Raw genomic sequence first — 17,724 nt, forward strand, 5'->3', positions numbered from 1 at the left:
AAGGTATTTTACCTGCTGGAAAGCAAACCGGGACTTCTTCGCATTGATGTGGAGACTGGCCTCCCCAAGACTGGACAATATTTGTTTGAGGTGAGACAAATGGTCCTCCCAGGTTTTACTAAACACTACAATATCGTCTAGGTAAGCAGACGCATATTGTAGGTGAGGTACCAGTAGGGTGTCCATAACTCTTTGAAATGTAGCTGGCGCCCCATGTAAACCAAAGGGGAGTACAGTAAAATGGTAGTGACCTGATGGCGTTGAAAATGCAGTTTTTTCCATGTCTTTGGGAGCAAGGGGAATTTGCCAGTATCCCTTGGTGAGATCTATGGTGGTAATGTACCGAGCCTCCCCAAGGCGTTCCAATAATTCATCGACTCTGGGTAGAGGGTACGCATCCTGTTTGGATACCCGGTTAACGGCCCTAAAGTCGATGCAAAAACGGATGCTACCGTCAGGCTTCGGTACTAACACCACTGGCGAGCACCAGTTGCTATGGGAAGGAACTATGATCCCAGCCTTCAACATGCCGTCTACTTCGGCTTGGAAAGCCGAACGTCTGGCCTCAGGAATACGATAGGGCTTCTGTTTCACCACTGTATTTGGGAGAGTAGGTATGCTGTGTTCCGCTAAGTGAGTACGACCCGGTTGATCAGAGAAAACTGCTGAATGTGACAAAAGTAGTTTTCTGACTTCTTCCTGTTGGGTCGATGATAAATCGGGATTCACAGGGGCAGCATCAACAGTATGCTCAGTATGAATTGCAGGGGAGACCACATTGACTGACTGTGGGGGTGGACCTAACCATTTCTTTAGAATGTTAATATGATACATTTGGGTTTTGCCTCTTCCTAACTGTACCAGATACGTGGTACGTCCTATTTTCCTCAGGATTTTATAAGGCCCCTGCCACTCCTTCCTCATTTTGTGCGTGGAAGAGGGTAACAGAATCAGAACCCAATCGTCTATATCCAACACTCTCCACTTAGTACCACGGTCATACAGGGTTTTCTGTTTAGTCTGTGCTACCGCTAAGTGTTCGTGAGCTAGGGTTCTGAGTTTATGTAGCCTACTCTGGAGTTGTCTAGTATAATCCAACAGGGCTTCAGCTTCTTGTGCTCCTTCTGTTTCCCAGCTATCCTTTGTGATCTCGAGGAGCGTTCTAGGGGATCTCCCAAACAACATCTCGAATGGGGACGTCCCTAAGCTGGATTGTTTCTGACTGCGCAGTACAAAGAGGGCCAAGGGTAGTAACTGATCCCAGTTCTTTCCATCACCCGATAACAGTTTCTTTAGTGTCAACTTAAGGGAGCCGTTGTAACGCTCAACCAATCCATCTGTTTGGGGGTGATATACAGAGGTTTTGATGTGTTTGATATCGAGCTGTTTGCACACTTGCTGCATCAAACGGGACACAAAAGGGGTGCCCTGATCTGTAACGATCTCTTTCGGGAAGCCCATGCGTGAGAAGACTTCAACAAGCCTCTGGGCTATTGCTACTGACGTTGCTGACTTGAGAGGAAAGGCCTCGGGATACCGCGTAGCATAATCAACCAAAACTAAGGCATACAGATGCCCGCGGGATGATTTGGGTAAGGGCCCAATGAGGTCCATTCCGATACGGTCAAACGGAACCCCTATGATAGGCATGGGTACCAATGGGGCAGGAGGTGGAGTGTATGGATTCCGTTTCTGACATATTCTACACTCCTGACAGTATTTCTGAACCTGGGCATAAATACCAGGCCAAAAAAAATGTCGTAGTATAGACTGGCTCGTTTTTTCTACCCCAGAATGGCCAGCTAGCAAATGGGCATGACCAAAGAACAGTATCTGCTCTCGAAAGGCAATTGGGACCAGCAACTGGGGTTCAGCGTCAGCCTTGGCAAGCCTATACAATAACCCGTTTTTTTCTAAAAACGTGGGATACGTTCTAGTGGTTGGATCCTGCCCACTTCGTGCCACCTGCCATGCGTTGGCGAGACTTGCGTCATTCAATTGGGCGGTCCTGAAGTGAGTATCTCGGGCCCAAGGTTCTGCGGCCAACAAGGTGTCATGGGGCAGAGATAGACGTCGTAAGGATTCCAACAGCAAAGCACTAAAGGAAGGATTATCAGTCCCTATGATTATGGGCTCAGGTAAACCCGCCATAACTCCCACTACGACTTCCATTTTCTTTCCTGAAGGTGTATGAAGGGCGATTTTAGCTACGGGATAGTCCCTGACGTCCCCATGGACACAACGGATACTAACCCGTTTCCCTGGAATGTGAGAGTGGTGGTCTACTAACTCTTCCCTTACTACTGAATGTTTGCACCCGGAATCTAGCAAGGCTCGTATACTAGTACCGTTTAAGAGGACACGTACATAGAAGGTGGTTCCGGTTTCTTGTGCATACAGGATAGACCTGGGAGCATAGCTCACATCCATAGGTTCGTCTTCTCTGTCTTTTTTCTTCCGACAAAATCGAGCAATATGTCCCCATTCACCACAGTCATAACATTGAGGCCCTGAAGTGGGAAGTTCTGGTCGTTGGAACCGAATTTTCGGGGGTTCAGGAGTGGGTTTTTGAAACCGTTTCTCAGTTTTGACAGGTGTAATGATTTTGGTATTCCTTTCGGGCTCCTTCATGTACGGCTTACCCTGAGCCCGGGCATAACAAGTAGCCATCTCGATAGCATGCTCCAAGGTTATCCCCGCATGTTGTTTGAGCCACCTTTGTGTACTATAGGGAAGGGACTCGATAAATTGTTCGAGATATATTTTATTCATAATGGCGTCGAGATTCCCATCATTTGGCTTTAACCACAAGTCGGCAGACTCCTTTAGTTTAAAGAACAGGGTTTTGGGTAGATCCCCTGGTGACCCCTTCTCTTGCCGAAACCTTAATCGATGGGTTTCTTCGTCTACCCCCAACCTATCGAGGATGTATTGTTTCACAGCCGCATATGCAGTTGTTCCATCCCGGTTTACTGTCTGATATGCTGCCTGGGCTTCACCAGTCAGCAACGGTGCCAAATAGAAGGGCCACCTATCACCTGGCCAGGAACTAGCTCTCGCCGCTCTTTCAAAGTTCAAAAAGAAAGCAAGGGGGTCTTCACCTGTGCTAAATTTCTGTAATGGAACGACAGTACCTGGAGGTGGGGCTGTAGCTCTTCCCTGTCCTATGACATTCATCAACTGTGTTTGTCCTTCCGCCAATTTTAGGATACTATCGGACTGAGTTTGAATAGCTTGGGAAAACGCAGTCCGGTCTGCTTCCATTTGGGACAAAAGATTCTCCATCTTGTATCGGATGGCGTGGTTCACTGGATGATCCGAGTCACGGCACCACTTGTGGGGAACGGGGTCGGTGGAATGAGAATCGTCACGAGTTGAAGCAGGTCTGTAACTCTTTTTATTCGGTTTAACAACACCGAGACAAGTTCAGGGATAATAAGGACAGTCTCTTGGGAAACAAATAATGCACGAGGGTCCTCTCCTTTGGGGAAGGGTCCGGCTCTTCGGTTCCGGTCTTGAGGAAGCGGGCGTTGACCACAGGGCTGGAGTTCACTCGGAAAGAAAAGGAAAGAAAAACAGCCACGTTAGGGGCTGGGCTCGACATATACAAATGTGGGAGGAGGGAAGGGTAGTGAGGGATCACCAGGTTACTAACACCAAACCTATCAGTCAGGGAGTGTAGGCGGCCGACAAGATACGACGGTAGTGACCACCCTCAGACTACCCCGTCCCACCCCGTGATTTGAACAACCCTTGAAAACGCCCCCGTACCTTGTGGAGCCACACTTCTCCCCTGGAAGTGTGGCGGGGCGGCTCGTAGTATCGTTGGCCTCCTGGCTTGTCGTCACTCGGTTTCAGGGGTCCCAGCAGCGGTTCCACGACAGCGGCTCCGTCTTCCTCCGTGGCTTCCTCCGTGGCGTCCTCCTCGGGTTCCAGCTGGCGTTCCGAAGGTTTCGCGCCGGCAATCCAGAACGGAGCTTCCTTAAACGCCCCCGCCTCCTCCGGTTGGTCAGTATCGGGTGACGTCGTCTGACCTGATTGGGCGAGTGCAGGTGGACATGCCCCTAGCGTCACAGGGTCTGGATACAGAGGTACACTCCCCTGAGGCAGAGCCGGGGAGATCCAGGAAACGTCAAAAGGATCCTGCGGACGGGGTGGAAAGGAAGAGGCATTAGCAAGGACACCCCGTCCGTCCGAGTCAGGGAGTTCGTCTAAGTCAGGAAGCTCCGCTTCGTGACAATCATACAATGAATTCAACATCAAAATTACTTACTCCATGACGACTTGAACCAAAACGCCTCTTTCACTTACAAATTGTACAGAATCAAAGCTTTATTGTTCTTTTTTTATTAGTTAACAATATATTTATTATTAAAAAATCTAGTTGAAAAAACGGCGACCGTACTATTGTATTTTAGAAAAAGCATGTCACTACAGAATAGGTGCAGGAAAAAGAGAAACACAAACTTGGTGGTGAATGGACGTACCCCCATAAAATGTTGGTCCACAAATTTAGAAAAACTTAGCATCTGTTCATATTAAGATGGGGGCCTGAAAGTAACTTTACAGGTTGCCGAGGGAGTACGGACTAGGTCTTGACAATTATTTTTCTTATTCTGGAGAATGGGAAAACAAATTGTGACGAAATTGGGAACAATTGGCTTCCATCCACAGCAGCTGCAAGACATATTGCCCACGAACCCCAAACTCTCCACTTCTGCAGTTCGTTGGCTCTCCCTAGCGAAGTAAGGTCGAGAGACAGCCACATAAACCCGGTGAAATGACAGGTCTTTGTAGTTCTTGTGGTTTTCACTGGATCACTTGTCTCAAGGTATAACTACAGGATGATCACGAGAGAAATGCCGGAAATATGGCCCTTAGATTCGCCTTCGGGACAAATTTGACCATTATAGGTAGCCCGAATATGCTCCACAAAGAAATTTAAAGACGTTGACAAATTAGCCAGGTTCGTTGCCTTTGTAAAGAGGGAACTCAAGAAAAATGTCAAGAAAGGAAAAAGCAAATGCCAACGGTAGACGCTTTTGAGACCACTTATACATCATGCTGTTTATTAACATCTTAACTTAGCAATTCATGGCAACTGACAAGCATGACATTATATACTTATGCAGAGAACCTGGCACATTTTTTATAGCACCACAAACTAAAATGGCATAAGGACGAAGAAAGTTTAGTCTTAACATTTACAGACTTGTTTTTCTGGTAACTAAAGAACGAACACCCAAATAAAGCTTAAGTTGTACATACCAAAAATGCAGAGTATTTACAACAGAGAAGAGACGGAATTCAATACACATAATCAGACATGGGCGCGTATTTTACAAGTGCAAAACTAGCAGTGAAATGAGACAACAATATAGCTTGCTTGGAATGTATAGCTGCGGGCTGATTCACACAACTTTTTTTCTGGTGCACAATGAACAGAAAATGTGCAAGATGCAAAAGGGACAACATGAACATAATTAAAAAAGTGATTTTCAAAAGTATTGGCATCCCTGGCAAATATATGGCCTATGCATAGCCTTTGTATATGAAAACTGCATGCGCGGACAACAAGAGAGGTGTAGAAAGGGTTGAAACTGCAAAGGACCTCATTTGCGTATGCAAAATTGGAAAGTTAAAGGAGTGGCCATATACAGGCAGTGCAAATGTGGTTAAACCCTCCCAGGGGGCAAAGTGCAGAGTAACTAATTAAGGGAACGTTATTTACTGTTTGTCCTAATTGTCCTTATTGTAAATTTAACCAGCTTAATTCAGGAACTGAAATGGGGTAGATTCAGACTTATTTTTATTCAATAAAACCGGACATAAAAACACCACTGTCGCTCTTCATATGCTCTTTTGGAGGTGAAAAGATCATTTTTTTTTCTTATAGCAGGTGACCATAACCAAGGTCCATGATTTTGACAAGGCAACTGTTCCATTAGGGGCGTGGGGAACGATTTATTACCGTCTCCATGCAGGTTTTACATGATGCACAGTGGAAATGTTTGTGAGGGTAAACAACCTTTACAACGCAACTTTTACCACACCGTGCCTTTACAACGCAACTTTTACAACGCAAACCATTACAACGCATTGCGCTGGGGGGCGCTCTAGGATAGGGATTAGGTTTAATGTACTATCCAACACCTTCCCTACTATCCACGGGGACTGGAGTTGGAATAGTAAATTAAACAATTCACTATCCAGCGCCTAAAAGCACTATGCGTTGTAATGGTATGCTTTGTAAAAACCGCGTTGTAAAAGCATGCGATGTAAAAGCATGCGTTGTAATGTCATACATCCGTTTGTGAGGGAACATGTGAAAACAGACTGAAAATATGTACAAAACTATATTTAAAAATGTCGACTGCCAAAAAGCCTACCATCCATAAATATTTCCATACGAAAAGTTCGGAGTGCACCAAAGCCACTATCAAACACTTGTCAGAAGTGAATTTGGCTAGATTTAGAGATTTAAAAAGGTAACATTTTGGTTGTGAAATGTTTAGGGAGGGTAAATATTTGTGTATCTTTTTTCCGTGTATGTTTTATCAAGAAATGCAAAAGCTGCCTTATTTATGAATCCGCTACCCAGTTGCCATCCACATACTTTGTAAATTACAGATTTACTTTTCATTAATAACAATATAAAGTTTTATTTTTTGGTTGAATGCTCTCCAGTTCTTTGGTACTTTAGAAATTGTTTTTTTTTTTTCTTTTTCAATATCAACATAAATCAACACATCTTTATAAAGCAAAATAAAATAAAATAAACATACATTATGCAAGTAAGACCTCTGAATAAAGGTGCCCCATAGTACACCAAAAGGCCTGATTAAAGGTTGGGTAGTAACTGTAAATGATTTGATTTAGGAGTAAGTGCTAAATCTAGCAGAGGAAACTGCTAGAATCTTATCCGCCGTTCTCTCCCTACACTGACGGAAGTTCCACTGATAGATTCTCCTCCGCATTCAGCTTCTTGCATCTGAGGATTTCCCATTAATATCTATCCCAAAATGAGATCCCGAATCTCTTATTGAAATACAGATAAACCAAATCAGATATCCATTGAAATCACCATTACTTCCACAGGAAGAAACAGATTTGGTGTTTCACAGAGTAAATCCCACTTTTAAGAAATCTTGGTCTGAACAATTATTTTAATCTGTGTGGCTGAGCTTTTGTATGCTTATGTGATTATTGAATTTATTTAGGGACAGTAATTATTTCATTAAAAAGTCTCAATGTTTCACATAGGTGTCTTTTCCCCTTGAAAAGAAAAAAAACAATGTCTCTCTTTGATTTGGGCCTTTTGTTTGTGTTCTCATCAAATGCAAAATCTCAAAGTCTCCAAGATTTGCTCTGAAAGATCTTAACTAATTTACACCAGACGCCTTTGTTCAGCTCTGCATTTGTAGCATTTACGATGGAGGAAATATGAAGGAGCCACACAAATGTTCATAAAAGTCAAGATGTACATTTGTGTAGATAGTTAGATCTGGGTTTTTGCCCAAACTCACAAAAATATTAGCTGTAACCACAGTCTATAAGCATTTGCTTCATAGATTTCATAAATATGAGACAGGCCAATATGTCCCCTAGATGTCTTCGCACAAGTAGAACAGCACCTAGTCGACATTCTGCAGTCAGAGATGTTTACTTATAGTCATTGGCACCCAAGCAGGGCTTTGGGTACCTATAGGACATAGGAGACTGCTACTTTCATATTTCCGCCCAGGAGTTCTGGCGACCCAGAACACAGGCGGTCCCAGGATTAAGCGCACTCTCTGCTTTGTCTTATTTCTCATGAAACATTGGAATGTTGTAATGACGATCATCTTCAGTCACTAGAGACACTTGATGCCATTCTCGCGGATACTCCTCTGGATAATATGTCAGGAATTCATCCGTGTCAATCTTATACAGCCTGAACACGCGTATTTTCACTTCCAAGGCATATCCAAGAAGAAACATTTCAATCTGATGGAAAAACAAATACACACTTTCTTAATTGAGGCAATAATTGAATAGTATTTTGATATGTATTAACCATGATGAACGCCTTTCGAAACATCGTAGACAAGTTTTCACGGTGTTTTTCAGTATGTACTTCCAATACATGCTTCCTCTGCTTTGATGGGGATCTACATTTTGCGCCCCAGAATATTAGGGAGAATTTGCTTTAGTAGTAGGTGACTTTATCTTCTGGCACATTCAACTGTTTTGTAAACAGCAATACTATAAGTGTCCTGATTTTTGGGCTTCATTACAAGCCTACATTGCCTTGCTAGCGTCTTCTTGACGTCACTATTGTTTTGGTTAACTGTACAACGTAAAGATCTGTCAAGCCAAATCCCTTGGGGCAGGGTCAAGATTAAGCAGCAGGTGTTTGGCCCTTATTTTTTTTTTTAAACAACTTTCTTTAATACTTTTATACACACTACGTAATGGTGCATTTATAATTTAATAATGTAGAGCATGGACAATGCAATACACAACAACAGAGCATCATATGAAACAATGAACAGAGTACAACAGCAGCAGGGTGTGAGACTTTCAATTCTATAGTTTCACCAGAGCCATAGATTAAAGGTGCAGTGTTAAAAGAAACAGATGGAGAATCCTGAGGAGAATCAGGATAACAGATTATTCAGAAAGTTAATATTGATAGCCCCTAGGGATCATGCATAAACACCAGGGACCTTATTATACATTGTGAACTGGGGTGCAAAGGAAATTTGCAACGGCTTCTTGGGCCCCTTTGCACAATGGTATAACAGAAGGAGCTGTAGATGCTTGTGCGGCCCCATCTGCAATATTGATAGTGTGTAAAATCTTTATTTGATTCTAATCATATTCATTAAAGAACATAGCATCAAAATACATACGTAAACATAAAACATCGTACACACCACATAAAAAACATTACAAATATAATCATAAGGTCAACAGTAAAACCCCATGAAAATCGCAAACCCCAAACCACCTAAGTAATGTCAGCCAACAGCAGCAACAGAATTAATCGGGCACAGAGTACCTGAATCTCCAAGCAGGAGACTTTAAAAATAACTTGTTCAGTAGATTAAAGGAGCTGGAGGAACATAAGAGCAGGCCATAATTGTTTTTAAGTTCTGTTAAATTCTGCTCAGTTACAGTACACACAATCCACTATAGTTAAGGATGCACAGGTTTAGATATGACAGTTGTTTTCCTATCCAAAGGCCGGGGAATTCCAGAGACCCAGCAATACATGAGATTACTACACTGGCCCATATGGATATGTCATCATGTTCGGAGTTCTGGACAATCTTGCAACCTTCCCCCCATAGCCTTTCCACCCTCCCCAGACCTTCTAAGACCAGGCCATACTTGTCCAAAATTCAGGGATTTTAGAGGTGTGATAAATATTCTCCTGGGTAACCTAAAATAGCGACAAAATATCGTACAATTAAGGATTTCCTGCGGAGACACATTGTTACAGCCACAAGGACCTAGTGAACCAGAAGGCCTCCAACCACTAGGAGAAGCCAGAAGATAGTGCAACATATTAAATCTACATCCAGTCAACAAAAATCTCTCCCTATTTACAATTAATAAATAAGTTTCCATTGTCTGAACTGTTTTTAACGACATGTTCTTCCGTACCATGGGTGTCATCAGTTCTGACTGCTCTCTGTATAGCGACTTACTCTCTAAAAAATGGTCCTTACCCACTTAAATTTTGAGATATGCAAGGACTGAGGGCTATGAAACAAATCCTCCCTACCAAAGCTGCTTAAAGTATCCTTGACATATGCAATCTATGGGATCTTGCCCACAAGGGCAAGAGACAAACAGTCCCTAAGGATCAGCCTGTTCAACTGGGATTCCTCTCCAGTCCACACTTTGATCCAGCATAACTGTGGCTTGAGAGTGATCATATCTCCTATAAATTTTACTCCTAACTCCTCATGCACACAGAATGCGGGGGGTGCTTTGGGTAACCCGTAACACACACCTTAAGAACAAATTTTTAACGGACTAGAAATTATCTACTTTCGTGTATTCCTATACATCACTGCCATATACAATCTTAGAGACTCAGCCTGATAAACCTCAGTTAGGAATCTAGAGGGCCTGGACCCCAGCAACTTAGCAAAGCTACCTACATCAGCATTGGCCTTAACAAACTCATCTTTCTTATAATCGCTCAGGGCCTTCCTAGTTTTCTTGGACTGAAATACGACCCCCAGATAAGAAAAAGCAGGTACTTTGGGCAGAGAGTGATTACCCACCTTGAACGTTTTTTGTTCTAGTCGTCTACAAGCCAGCTGCCATCATATAGGACTTGGTGAAATTGACCGCTGGGTCCAGATTGTCTATAAAAACTAAAAACTTTTCCAGTAACAACTGTACACCAATGGAGGTCCTGGCCATGAGGACAGCATCGTCGGCATACAGTATTTCCGAAGCAGTCTCATCCCCACTTTTGGCAATCAGCCTTCACAGAGAGAGGGACTTGCTCTAACACATTTAACATAAAGATTGTTGTTGTACATGTAGAGCCAGTGCTATCGGGAGAAGGTGTTCCCTCGTTTGCATGGGAGTATGACCTCATGCAAATGAGGGAATCTCTGCCTTTGTGCCCATGCCATATTATAGAAGCAGGCATAGATGCAAGCAGGTCCCTAGGAGGTGCACCAATAGTAAGCCACAAAAATGTGACTCTTTGTCACTACACCTCCTGAAGGCAGCCCTCCTGAGGGGTGAAAGGGGGTCCCATGGATCCCTCCAGACAACTCCCTGTAGGAAGGTGAGGTCACTCAGGGGGATCTCTGGCCCATCTTTAAAGTGCAGGCTGGTTGCCGCCTGCACTGTGAAACACAGAGCACCTTTGAAGCAGCCGCTCCAAATTTTAACTAATGCACTGCCCTCAAGGAAGCACGAGCCAGCACCTGCCCTGGAGGCAGTTCATTAATTGTAACATCATTCGCTGCCGATTGAATACTACTCAGGCACGCTTGCTGAAAATTGTTAAAACTGTCATTTTTTAAACGTATGTGTGAATTGATGTAAGAATTTGCCTTACTTTTAATATGATCTCCTCGCGGCGCACGGGAAGGCTGCACTCTCAATCCCAGCTGATCCCCTCACTTCCCCCCTTGCAGCCTATCACGTTGGGTAAGGGCGGAGTCTCGGGACGGGGCCAGGAGCTCTTAACCGACCGTAGCTGGGGAATCTTCCCTCTGGCATCACTCGCTGCCGATTGAATACTACTCAGGCACGCTTGCTGAAAATTGTTAAAACTGTCATTTTTAAAACGTATGTGTGAATTGATGGAAGAATTTGCCTTACTTTTAAAATAATCTCCTCGCGGTGCGCAGGAAGGCTGCTCTGTCAACCCCAGCTGATTCCCCCTCACTTCCCCCCTTGCAGCCAATCACGTTGGATAAGGGCGGAGTCTCAGGCGGGGCCAGGAGCTCTTAACCCCTTCGGGGCGGATGACGAGCTCAGCTCGTCAAGGGCGTAACCTGCGCTACGCGGATGACGAGCTGAGCTCGTCACGTAACGCAGGTTTTTAAAAATCGCAGCGGGAAAAGCGCTAGCGCGCATGCGGTTAAGCAACCTTAGCTGGGGAATCTTCCCTCTTGCATCATTCGCTGCCGTCTGCGCCTGTCCGCGCCCAGCCGGGCCCAGGGGCCAGCCACTTTGCCCACCCAATTACCTACTCTTCTGACGACCTCAAGAAACCTAATGTAAGCTACCCCGCACTCCCCATGATATCTGTAGCTGGGCCAATAAGATGGGAATTTTTTGCAGAACGATTTTCCTTCCCGGAAATCAAGGGCCAATCCAATCTCACCACTGCAAACACCCCCAGGCCGGCTAGGCCCAGGCCCCCACCCCTAGCCATTTTATACCGGAACACCCGCTCCCTTGTCAAACATCAACTAGACATCTTCCTCCTCCTGGTCACCGACAAGCCTGACATTCTCCTACTGACCGAAACCTGGCTTACACCTGCTCCTCCCCTGACATCCTGGCAGCACTTCCCGCAGACTACTATATCCTCCACGCCGATCGCCATCCCGTCAAACCTGGAGGGGGGGGGGGTCGCAGCTAATATACGTTCCAAACTCAAAGTAAATGTTCTGACCTGCCTCAACCTCCCGGAGTCGGAGAACTTAGTAATTAAACTAGAATCCCTCTGCAACACCATTGTCTGTGTACTTGTATACAGGCCTCCAAACTACATGCCGTCTTACCTCCTTTCTCTAAGCGAACAGATTGCAAACCTGATCATCGGCCACGCTAGGTCCTCCTTATTGGGGATCTTAACTACTGGTTCAATGACCCTCGCGAAGGCCCACACTCTAGTGAACTTACTGATCTTCTCTCCAACCTGAACTTCACCCAACAGGTTTCCCTGCCAACCCACCACAAAGGACACATCCTAGATCAAATCTGGACTAACTCCTCGTTGGTCACTACCCCCGCCACGCTTCCTTGCCTATGGTCCGACCACTACCTACTTAAATTCACATTAGCCCATTCAACCACCAAGAAAGCCACGACGGTCGCAGGTGGCTTGGCTAGGAAATGGAACGCGTTGGATAAAACGGAATTTCTTGAGACAATGTCTGGCACTATCCTGTCCCCTCACCCTGACATTAACATATGTGAAGCTAACCTCTCTGGCTGGCTGCGCGCAGCAAGCGACACACATGCGCCACTTAAAAAAGTCAAACTTGCGCGACGTGCAGACGCCCAGAGATGGTTCTCCACTGAACTCAAATCTCAGAAACTGGCCCAATGCCAACTTGAGCGACAATGGTGTCGGAACTATGCCCAAGACATGAAGCTCAGATTCATCAAAGCCCGGAAAGAATACATGAAGGCTATCCTCTCTGCTAAAGCTGCCCACTTCTCCTTACGTATCCTCAACTCAAATAACAAATCTAAAGAAATTTTCACTATCATGAACGCACTGACCAATCTAGATAGTATCCGTCCCGGGGTCACCCCCACCCAAACTCTCTGCGACTCACTCAATAATTATTTTATGGAGAAAATTTCGTCCATCAAAGCCAGTATCCCCAAACTTCCCAACGCGATCTCCCCCGCTCCCTTCAAAAACAAATGCACAATCAACAGCTTCCCCACCATCAGTACGGACACATTTCAAGAGCTCCTTGTTAAGGTCAAATCCGGCGCCCCCACGGATATCTGTCCTCCTCACGTACTAAAATATTGCCTCTCTGCTCTCCCAGATCCTGCCCTCACCCTCCTGAACAACTCCTTATCATCTGGCCAAGTTCCTACAGCTTTTAAGGAGGCTACAGTAGTGCCACTCCTGAAAAAACCTGGGGCCGACCCCACATGTATGTCTAACTATCGCCCCATCTCCCTGCTCCCCTTTTTAGCAAAGGTGATGGAGGCACACGTAGCCAGATGCCTATCTGATTTCCTGGAGGAGTCCAACTACCTCAAGCCCCATCAGGCAGGTTTCCGGCCGGCGCACTCGACTGAAGCCGTCGTTCTTGCCGTACTGGACACACTTCGTGACTGCGCAGACAACAGTTCTCCGCAGGCCTTGGTGCTCTTGGATCTCTCGGCCACATTCGACACGGTCGACCATACTATCTTGGTCGACCGTGTCAGCCAGGCCGGCATCCGGGACACAGCGGCCAGCTGGCTGAGCTCCTTCTTGAAGAACAGATCCCAAGCCGTCCGTCTCAATAACCTGGTTGCCCCAAAACAGAGAATCACCTGCGGTGTCCCACAGGGCTCCTCCCTGTCCCCCCACCTGTTCAATCTTTACATTTTCCCCCGGATTCAGTCCCTCAGAGATAGGAAGGTGACGGTCTTCAACTATGCAGACGAACTACAACTGCTCTTCACGATAGACAACACTGAGAGCTCAATTACCGACTTCCAGTCCACCATGAGGTACATCCAACTCTGGATGGACCAAAACCATCTTAAATTAAACCCTGGTAAGACTGAGCTGGTACTCACAGCGGACAGCCACAAGTACCGGGGCCCACATTACTGGCCTTTAGAGATGGGTTCCCCACCTCTTCCCTCACATTTGGCAAAAACACTTGGAGTCACACTGAACAGTGATCTTTCACTGAAAACACAAGTGGGTCTTGTAGTCTCCAAGTTTTTTTTCCAACTTAGGAGAATCAGAAAGGTCCATCATCTCCTCACGCCAGAACCCCTCACCCAGGTGGTGATAGCCACTGTCCCGTCTCATCTGGACTACGCCAACTCCCTATACCTGGGCATCCCTCTCTACCTGTTAAAGCGACTGCAGATGGTCCAGAACTATGCAGCCAGATTGATTCTAAGTCAACCCAGATGGCAGCCAGCCACCCCGCTACTTAGGAAGCTACACTGACTCCCCATGTCTCAACGGTGCACTTTCAAAACGGGATGTCTGATCTTTAAGTCCCTGCACGGCAAAAGTCCTAAATTCATAAACAATCTGATAGTCAGGCACACTCCCGCCCGTAACCTACGCTCTGCCCACCTCTCACTCTTCCACACCCCCTCTTTCAGACGGAAGCGCACAGGAGGCTGTAGATTTGACACTCTCGCCCCTAGAGTTTGGAATTCCCTACCCTTGGATATCCAAGCTTGTCCGGACCTCATGAAATTCAGAAGAGCACTTAAAACCTGGCTCTATAAGCAAGCCTACAACTAATGTTCTCTCGGGTAACGGATCCTGCCTCTTTCCTATAGCGCCATGAAACCAATCGGTGTAAGTGCGCTCTACAAATCATTCTTAACATTAACATTAACATTAACAGGGTGCACTGTCTGCGGCAGGGGCAACTGCATAAGTGTGCACCATGGTACAAATAGGGACAGTGTGCCCTTTCCATAATATATCCTCATGTGTCAGGAAGAAATTCAACACAGATCAGGGGGGTCTATCATCTGATTTTGGTCAAGTTTAAGCAAAATAGGTTCCCAATCAGTTAACTCTACCAATCTCTTCTGGCGGAGATGCAGGATGCCGATCGGGACGTCCTTCTCTTGAGCCCACTTCTAGATTTCCACTCTCCATTTTTAACTTTCAGGTGCCTGTGGCAATTTCCAACAAAGGGCAATGGCTCGTTTAGCTATTAAAAGGGCCAGATCCGTCAACATACACCTAATCTTTTCACTTTTGGGTCATGACACAAGGCCCGGAAGACAAATATTAGGGTCCAACAGCTGCATCTTGTCTGTCCAGGTTGAAAGTAAGTCTGTAAAAGACCACACCATGTGTATAAATGTTGCATCAGGACCAGAACGTCTAAGACATGTGTCAGGGACCCTGTGGAATATTTTATGTAACCTTGTGGAGAAAATATGTATGGTGGAGATAACAGAATTGTAAATATTTTCAAATGGGAATTTCAGGAGATTTTCCGACATATTTCAATCAAGTTAACCATTTGACCACAGAGAGACCAGTTGATAAGTCATATTCCCAGCTAGCCATAGGAGCAGAGAGGATTCCCAAGTAGTCAGACCAGTACGATCTTTAAGAGATTGGTAATCATGTAAAAAGAAAAACCAAAGGTGGTGATGGACGGAGCGTTGACAATACAAACACTCTCCCCCAGTCAACTGATCTGGGTTTAATCCATCACTGTTCTTTAGCTCACTCCGCCACCCCAGTTCAGACATGGCCATATGCAAATCAGTCTGACCCTGTGCCTTATTGGTAATCATGTGACAGGCTCCACCCCATGTTTGAAGCATTTGCATAGTGCAGCCTGTTTTAGGTCTTCACATGTAGGATTCATCACAGATCGGATGGCTCGGCTCAAGGCTCCGCATTTTAAAATTGGCAAGGGGTATAAGGAGGAGTTTGGCCCTCTTCTTAAATGCTAAAGACAAGTTAGAAACAGTGAAATGGAAGGCTAACAAGAGGAACTTCACTGATTAAGAAGCAGTGGTTCAAGTCGTTCCAGACACCACTTTTTGCCCCAGTTACTGATCTCTTTTTAACATTAAATAAATGTACGTTTGCATAGTGATCATACCTCTTTTCCAACACAATCTGTCTTACTAATTTAGGAATCATGTAGCTTTGCGAATAACCGTCTACACTTGAGTTGAAACCTTCATTTTCTACAGTATTTTATGTATCAAATATATTCATGGCACACCACAAACCATTTCTTAGTTGCGGTCTTACACTAAGGCCTTAATTCAGAGTGGACAGGTAAAGTGGGGGATCTTTACTGCATCTGGTAAATACAGATACTGTGGAGTGTGGTATTCCCTGGGTGGAGGTAAGTACATGATATTCTGAGTTTTCCTCTGCAAAATGAAAATCTACATGTAGAATTGTTTTTTCAAATCAACTGGAATATACAGCTTGATTTCCAATTCAAATTTTGAACAGTGTCGGTCTGCTGCAATTTGTCAGTTAACCCCTTGGGAGCTCATGATGGCTCCACGCTGTCATGAGTCACGGTAAGCGTGTGTTCATGACGGCGTGGAGCCGTCATGCCGCTGCCGCTCCTCCCACACAGCACTAAATCCCCGCCTGTGCGGGCGAATCAACGAGTGGGCGGGGTTATGACGGAACCACGCCGTCATGTTAAAAATCCCAGGGTGCAGTGTTTACAGCAAGTACCGGAATTCTAAACTCTGAGCAAACTGGAGTATGCAGAAGGGAGAATGTGGCATAGCGGCCAGAGCGTCTGACTCTAGAGCACAAGGCTCATGGTTCGATCCCCGGCGGCAGCTCAGCTCAGCATCATGTGACTCTGGGCAATAGCTCAATTAATCTCCCTGAGGGACCCAAGCACCTTGAAACCCTAAGGCGTGATATGTTTATGCTTTACAAATAGGAATTATCCTTATAAGGACCAGTGTTTACCACCTCACCTGCAATTAGTGCCTTAGACACACTTTCCAGTAGCCACACCAGGCTACACTTAATCACACAAGCAACCATCTTTTAAATAAAATTTACTGCAATGGACTGTACCTGCTCCAAACCGCCTGTGTCCCCCACTGGATTAAGGTGGTTAATCATGAAGCTTAAAGGATCCAAGGATGTGTCGCGAGCAAAGAGGACACTGAAGAAACTGGGAACGGTCTGCCCATTCATCATGTTATCATGGGCCTCCATCACTAGGTACAGAAGGAGGAACTTCACAGCTTCATAAAGTTTGTACTCTTTGTCCTCGTCAGAAAATAGGATGCTGCACATCATTTCTCTTTCTTCCCGGTCTTTGGCTCCAATTATTTCACTCCACTAAAACAAAGGAAAACAAACATGTCTGATAACTCAAGCCCCATATACAAGAAAAAAATGGCATGCACATTTCTTGATCACTTTAGAAGTGATTTGTGTCTGGTCAAGCTATCTTGTGAAACACGTGAAGACCGGCTGGTCTTGTTTGCACTCTTGGTTGTCTTTGTACTTTGAGTTTAAACCAGGCCACAGCATGAGCATGCCTGGCATGGTAACAACAGACCTCAGTCACTAGTCTTGTCAGCAGCCAGGATTTACACAGGACACACCCAGCACTTTGGATTAATCCTATTTGGGATATAGAAGAAGCCCTACCTCAGTGCGGTCTTACACTAAGGCCCCGATTCAGAGTGGGCAGGGAAAGGGTTGGATCTTTACTGTACCTGATAAATACAAATATCCTGAGGTGTGGTATTTACTGGATGGGGTGAGTACCTGCCATTCAGAGGTTTACTCTGCAAAATGAAAAT

The 17,724-nt window shown here is 45.3% G+C and overlaps 1 protein-coding gene across 1 annotated transcript in view; it reads right to left on the reverse strand.

Annotated features, from left to right (window-relative positions):
• Positions 1–7,351: 7,351 nt before the first annotated feature.
• OTULINL (OTU deubiquitinase with linear linkage specificity like) overlaps positions 7,352–17,724 on the reverse strand; it is a 340,162-nt gene continuing 329,789 nt past the window's right edge. Inside the window, exons 7-8 of the mRNA XM_078687595.1 lie at positions 16,985–17,254; positions 7,352–7,986 (exon numbers count right to left, since the gene is read on the reverse strand). Of these exons, the coding sequence (XP_078543721.1) occupies positions 7,804–7,986; positions 16,985–17,254 (453 nt within the window). The 3' untranslated portion in view covers positions 7,352–7,803. The remainder of the gene's footprint in view (positions 7,987–16,984; positions 17,255–17,724) is intronic.

This window comes from Lissotriton helveticus, chromosome 4_1 (genome assembly GCF_964261635.1).
Source record: "Lissotriton helveticus chromosome 4_1, aLisHel1.1, whole genome shotgun sequence".
Lineage (NCBI taxonomy): Eukaryota > Metazoa > Chordata > Amphibia > Caudata > Salamandridae > Lissotriton > Lissotriton helveticus.